Source organism: Dunckerocampus dactyliophorus, chromosome 17 (assembly GCF_027744805.1).
Source record: "Dunckerocampus dactyliophorus isolate RoL2022-P2 chromosome 17, RoL_Ddac_1.1, whole genome shotgun sequence".
NCBI classification, from domain to species: domain Eukaryota; kingdom Metazoa; phylum Chordata; class Actinopteri; order Syngnathiformes; family Syngnathidae; genus Dunckerocampus; species Dunckerocampus dactyliophorus.
The window spans coordinates 12,546,830-12,553,379 of NC_072835.1; the positions used below are offsets into that span (position 1 = coordinate 12,546,830).

Consider the following 6,550-nt stretch of genomic DNA (forward strand, 5'->3'; position numbering starts at 1 on the left):
CACAGCTTTTGTCGACCTAAAATCTGAGACCCAAAAGAGTAATTTCTCTGAAATCGTTTATGTCGACAGGTGTAAACTTCCTTTGTCATCCAAGCAGCTTGAAACGACAACTACTGTTTCGTTACACAGCATTAAAATGTGCGCACAGTGACTTCCTGTTCAATGCAAAGTAAGCATGAGAATAAAAGCAGTGCAGTACTAATCTGGATTCTAGCACAACAGCTGACAAAATGCATCAATTTTTTGTTTGTTTTTGTTTTGTTCATGTACGAAAGCTTTATTGTCATTGTCAACAAAATGACCAGAATAGGTGTTATGTGTTACGTTTGCCCATTCTTGCCGTCTTCGCCTGTTTGTGTTCTTCGCATTTTTTCGAGGTTTGTTCACCAGCTGGAGGCGGGACAACTGGGCGCCCCTGCTGCTGATCGGCTGTCTGGTGAATTAAAATTGATTATTTGTAGCTGGGAGACGCCGGTTCTTTCTCCCTTGCTCAGAGGACACGTTTGCTTTGACTTCTTCTACTTTTGTGGACATTTAATAGCTGTCACGTCTTTTAGTAGTGTGCCCAATGGTTTCCCTGCCATCCAGCCTGGCCCCCTGCTTTGCTTTATTTTAGAACAGTAAGTTTATTGCCAGCTCAAGACAAAGCTCAGCCGGTGCCTGCTTCTCCCTCCTTTGTTGGCTTTGTTGTACTTTGTGTGACTCAAGAGACAACTATTTTTCGGCATGAGGCCTCACACCTCTTTTTAATTTTAAAGTTTTTTTTTTTTTTTTTTTTACTTTAATGTATTATTTCTTGAAGTGTGGCATGAGCTCCAACTTGCGTTGTGATTTTATTGTTTTGCAGCAATATTTCCACGCAGGTGGGAATGGTCTGAAGAAGGCTTTCCTGGAGAAAAGTGCTGAGCTGTCCTCGCTTCGCCACGCCCTGTCCCTCTACACTCAGACCACTGACACACTCATCAAGACTTTTGTGACCACTCAACACGCACAAGGTAAGCAACAAGGCATGAGAGGGCAGCTTTTACCCCGATACACCAGCAGAGTGCGCTGTGAACTTGGAATGTGTTGACGAGATATTGCTGTCTTCTCTTTATCTCCTGTGCTGCGTTTGTGCCAGTGCACAATGGAAAGGGTTTTAGATTAACTCCCAATGACAAAATACAGCCCAGCCGGGGTAGGTTTCATCATTGTAGCTCATGTAATACCTCCAACCCCCGTGTCTATGTACTTGTTTGCATGCTGCTAAAGTGGATAAGCAACAACTAACACAACCTCAACATGCATCCATCCTCTTCCCATTCTTACACAGCAGTTTGAAATCATGAATATACTGATTGTGGCTTTGCATTCAAATAGGCTTAAATGTGTCCAACCCGATTGGCGAGGTGTCTGTCCAGGTTGAGCTCCACACTCATCCGAAAAGTGGCGAGCGCAAAGTTTCTGCCAGAGGTCAGACAAGTCACCAAACATGTAGTCTTAAAAACGCGCATCTCTCTGCTTTCTCGCCGTCCTCTCTGTGTTCATATGCTGCTGTCTGTTTCCACGTGCAGTTGTGGCAGCCACTGATTTGAAATGGCAGACATCTGGCATGTTCCGACCCTTTGTGGAGGTCACCGTGATCGGACCTCACCTCAGCGACAAGAAGCGTAGATTTCAGACCAAATCCAAGAACAACAGCTGGTCCCCCAAGTTCAACGAGACCTTCCACTTGTGAGTATAGCAATATTGTTAGCACTTTTTGAATAAGAAGGGATGGTGATGGCTTTCCTTTCCTTCACTGGCACACTGCCGTGTGGGAGACATAATGAAGCTTCCAAAGATGACTAACAAGTGATGTTATTCTTCATCAGTGTGGCTTAGCAGGCACACACTGCATTCTTGTGCTGCGCGTGCAGCGTATTCGTCCACCGGCACGCGCTGTAAACTAGGTCATGAGCGAGTCTTGTGTTACGGACCACAATTACGTCTTTAACTAACTGTAACCACGAAACATTGTAACACGGGATAAACTGAGGAGCTCCTGTAAAATGTAAGTAAGATGAATACATTAGTTTTGTGTCCCAGCATCTTTTTTTTTAATGCATGGGGCTTGTTCTTTGTTTTTATCTGTCTTACTTAACTCTCACGGGTCCACGACTGCGGTCCACGCAGGCGCAGCACGATAGGTGGCGTAGCATGATGATTACCACACAGCGTAGTGTAAATCCATCAAGTAAAACCAGATTTATAACCAATAATGTTCATCAATTGTGTCGTCACGTTTATTGGTGATTTGCATGCATGCGCTTTTGGTGCACCGAGGCACCTGATTTAGAAGAAAAGTTGATCGTCAATCAATGAAAGCATTGGAGGCTGTTCGGTTGCGGAGGGAATGGGAGCGGTGGGTAAGCCAACACTGCCATCAAGTGGCCAACTGATGAGACGCGCGTCATGGCTATGAAATTCCTACACAGGCCTGACTTTTCCATGATACTGTATATAATATTCAGCTTTCTAGAGGTGGACAAAAGCACTGCTTTTTGAGTGAGACATTTGTTGTGTACATACAGTAGTTATTTAATTGTAACTGCATGAGGCCTCGCCTAGCTTTGAAGGTAAATCGTTATTTTAACAATCAGTATTTCACATTGTATGTTTAATTGTGTTGTTATACGGTTAATTATACAGCTTAGATTTTCATTATAAGTAGGCCTGTCATGATAACACATTTTGCTGGATGATAATTTCCTACAAATTATTCCCAATAAACGATATTGTTTAGAGAATTTTTTTTCATTAATATAATAAAATTTCTCAAGAGTATCTAACATTGTAATTGGAATTTCAAGAGCTTTTAAATGGACTCTGGGCTTCTGCGGTTAAATCAATGCTTTTTGAATGTTTGCATAATCCCACATCTTGCGTCTCTGTCCACAGCGTCCTGGGCAACCAAGACGGCTTTGAGTGCTACGAGCTGCAAGTGTGCGTCAAGGACTACTGCTTTGGCCGAGCGGACAGCGTGGTGGGCTTGACTGTGATCCAGTTAAGAGACATCATGGAGAAGGGCAACTGCGCCTGCTGGTGCGCACTAGCTCAGTGCATCCACATGGACGACACCGGCCTCACCGCCATGCGGATCTTGTCACAGCGCTCCAATGACGACGTGGCCAAGGAATTTGTGCGGCTTAAGTCGGAAACGCGATCGTCTGAGGAGGGCAGATGAGGGGACTGTTTACTTAACTGTTTGGTGGCACCTTACCAAGGTCACGTACACACTTTGCATTCCACAACTCCATCAGTTTCAAGTTGCCCTTAATCATACCCCACCCAGCCCCCCTCCGCCTGTGGCCATTGTGTTTGATGCCTTCCACTGTCCTTAAACTGTGAATGTCTCCAATGAAGTCGTGTAAATGTGGTGAAAATACAATCTAGTTCATCTGGTATATAGTCACTGATGGGCTCGCTGGTAACCTATATGGAACGCAAGCGGAGCTAATACAGCTACTATTACAAGAGATGGTAGTGATATGTATACCACTTACTTTAAATAACGGATGAGTTAAATGCGTGCCTTGTTGCCATGTGGACGCCCTCCATTCCCATTAAGAATGTTGAATGATGTTAAGTATGTTACAGTATAGCCCATCCATTATTTATTTTTTATACAAGTATTTATTTTGGTCGTGTCTAGGACCTGAAGACACGTGAGAGAATTTGCACAGTTGTTGCTGCTGCAGTGTTAGAAGTGGTAAATGTCCTTAAGGATTGAACGTCCACCCTCACAATTACCTGACAGCTTAATGTTTGCTATTCAATGGATGCATAACTATTTATTTATATTAAAAACAGTTTTTCTTCCAAAAAAAAAAACAAACTCTAAACATTTTGGACTCGTGTTGACTTATGGTTTACGTAAAGACGGGTGGCAAATTCAAATAGTCTGCAATAAAAGTGAATGAAAAAAGGATGCATCCATGCGGTATTTTTTATTTCACTGTCAACACATGAAATGAAGGTGGAAAACAACAAGAAACCAGAATCTTTATGAAGGGTCCAGCGTGAATTTGTCACTCGTCTTCTGTCTTTATTCTCTCAGTGGCCTTATTGTGACGGAAAACTTTTAAACCTTATCAAAATCCTACTTTTGCCTGTCTGCGGTGAGGGCCGCTACCTCACTGCCCATTCTTGTATTCCTTATTTTTCCCAAGTGATATTACGCTTTCATTTTATAGTTTTATCTTTGCTTGTAGCACAAATGTCTCTTAAAAATCCGATGTTCCCTCAAATTCTGGAGATGTTTTTACTGATTTGCAAACAATGTCATTGTGAGATGTATTTAAAAAGTGATAAATAAGACTAATCCACTTGTGTGCCATCAAGCATTGGAAAATGGTAGTGAAGGATGTGTTTGCAATCTGAGAACCTCACTGTTGGTGGAGTTGTCTTTTTAAACGCCCTATAGAAACCAGATAGCGTAGATTATTTAATATACTGTACATGCTCCTTGTGCCATTTTTTTATTGAAATGTCTTCTGCATTTGTTAGGTCTTACAAACCCTTCTGTCGTCACTTCAAGAGTTAACAAGTACACCATGTCAATAATTGCATTTTTGTGGTATTTTGTCACGCTGTACATGTACATGCCAACATTCCACTTCATTTTCTATAAAGTACCTGAGTATTAAAAAAAAAAAGTGCAAATTGCCTCATTCAATAAATCAGCTCATTTATTCATGTTTACAGTATAAGATGAGAAATGTTTAGGAGTTTTTTTCTTTCTTTTAAGTTACATTTTTGGTTGTTTGTTGCCCAGAACTTTGGTTGTTAGGCCAAATGGCATGATTTTTTTAAAGGAGGAATTATAAAATGTTTTTTTATTTTATATTTGATGTGGCCCGCGGAAGTGTTCGGAAAACAGCCTTAAAATGGGACCGTATTTCGCCCCTCATCAAACAACATGATTACAACAATTTGCGCAATAAAGTACAGTAATTTTGTCAGCTTCGACTACAGTGGCGTCTTGGTTAGTGTAATTAATCCGTTCCAGAAGGTCCGACTCAAACCAAAACGGACTCTAACCAAGGCAAGCTTTCCCATAGAAAACACAAAATACATTTTATCGACAATAATTACAGTTTTACATGCAGAAAATGATGCGAAAATAATTATAAATGACAAATGGACAACTGAACATTTAACATCACTACCTTCATTGAACTCTGTAAACAACAACCAGAGCAAGGAGGGTTGGAGTGGGGTTTTGCAGAGCGGGAGGGGAAGGAAAGGAGACTATGCTTGGAGGGCAATCCCTTTTTTTTAGCTGTTACTGCACTCGTGGCACAAAAAATGAAGAGAGGTTTCAGTAGTGGTCTTCACCCTCTTTGGAATGTTGCCATCACTCGCAACCTTCCTTGGACTCATTGAGGCTATTTTAGTGTTCATCGCGCTCAATGAAAAACTACACGAGACATCAATGCCGAGGGTCCATTGTTTGGCCAGTAGTACCGCCGTAGTAAAATGTGAACTTCACCGGCTGAGTCTGCTATTACGTGTGGATTATTTGTTTTTTCTTCTTTCATTTCTTCTTCTTCTTCTGTGACTTCTTCCCAATTTTCTGCCGTTCTGGCTCTTAGATGACATTTAAACTGGTGACTCGGTTCACTGAGAAGGGACGGCGTTAGAACTTTGTACCGGCTATGTTTTAATAATGATACAAATTTTAAAACGATTCAAGGCGAAAGCGTATCGATAATCCATAGTAGGGTTTAAAATCGCGATAGTTTGAGGTAAAGATGTTTTGCCACACCCCTAATTGGGAGTGATGCCGTCTCCCAGCATGGGTTGTGGTTTGTAAAAAGTGTCTGAAGTTGGCTGAATCAGAATCAGCTTTATTGGCCAAGTATGCAATTACACCACTCTTTGATGTCAAGTCACAGGCCGCAAGATACGATTCGGCAGGCCACAAATGGCCCGCAGGCTGCAAGTTTGACACCCCTACCATAACCAAACAAGCTGGCAACTCACCTGCAGCATCGGATGTGCTCCTGAGACAACTGCTCCAGCCACGTTCACGCCACACTATCACAAACCCTCCCAGATGAGAGCCCAAGGGAAATCACCTTATTTCCTAACAGGGACAAAACAACAGTGACTTACAATACACAATGCAAGGAATATTTACTTTTACTCAATTCCAATTTCATCCAAAAAGGCAACATTCCCAAACGGCGTAGCACACGGCCAACAAACCAAAAATCGAGCTGATGTCACAACCCAGCTCTGAACCACCAAAACAAAGGAGACTGGCCTACCCGTACGATGCCACACATTTATTAGCCACCAGCAAGTTACACAAAAACTTTTTTTTTAAAACACTCAAGCTGCAAAAGCAGGCCAGCAGCCCCAAGTCTGTGTCTGCATCAGGCTTTTAACTCTAACTGAGGGAGTTCACCTGATGATCCCTCCACTCCAGATACTGTACTGCTGTAAGCTGGAGAGAGGGAGAGAGAGGGAGAGAGAGGGAGAGGGTGGGGAGCAGCAAAGCAAACTTGGCTGCACACAGTGGCCA

At 42.4% G+C, this 6,550-nt stretch overlaps 1 protein-coding gene across 12 annotated transcripts in view; it reads left to right on the top strand.

The window, feature by feature from the left end:
* Positions 1-4,674, top strand: part of LOC129169840 (protein unc-13 homolog B-like) — a 68,760-nt gene extending 64,086 nt beyond the window's left edge. For 9 of the 12 annotated variants that reach the window (XM_054756678.1, XM_054756679.1, XM_054756681.1 and 6 more), the window contains 5 exons: positions 848-995; positions 1,121-1,177; positions 1,360-1,452; positions 1,554-1,713; positions 2,920-4,674. In XM_054756678.1, the coding sequence (XP_054612653.1) occupies positions 848-995; positions 1,121-1,177; positions 1,360-1,452; positions 1,554-1,713; positions 2,920-3,205 (744 nt within the window). In that variant the 3' untranslated portion in view covers positions 3,206-4,674. The remainder of the gene's footprint in view (positions 1-847; positions 996-1,120; positions 1,178-1,359; positions 1,453-1,553; positions 1,714-2,919) is intronic. The other 3 variants (XM_054756683.1, XM_054756686.1, XM_054756691.1) reach the window with 1 other exon arrangement.
* The last annotated feature ends 1,876 nt before the right edge of the window (positions 4,675-6,550 follow it).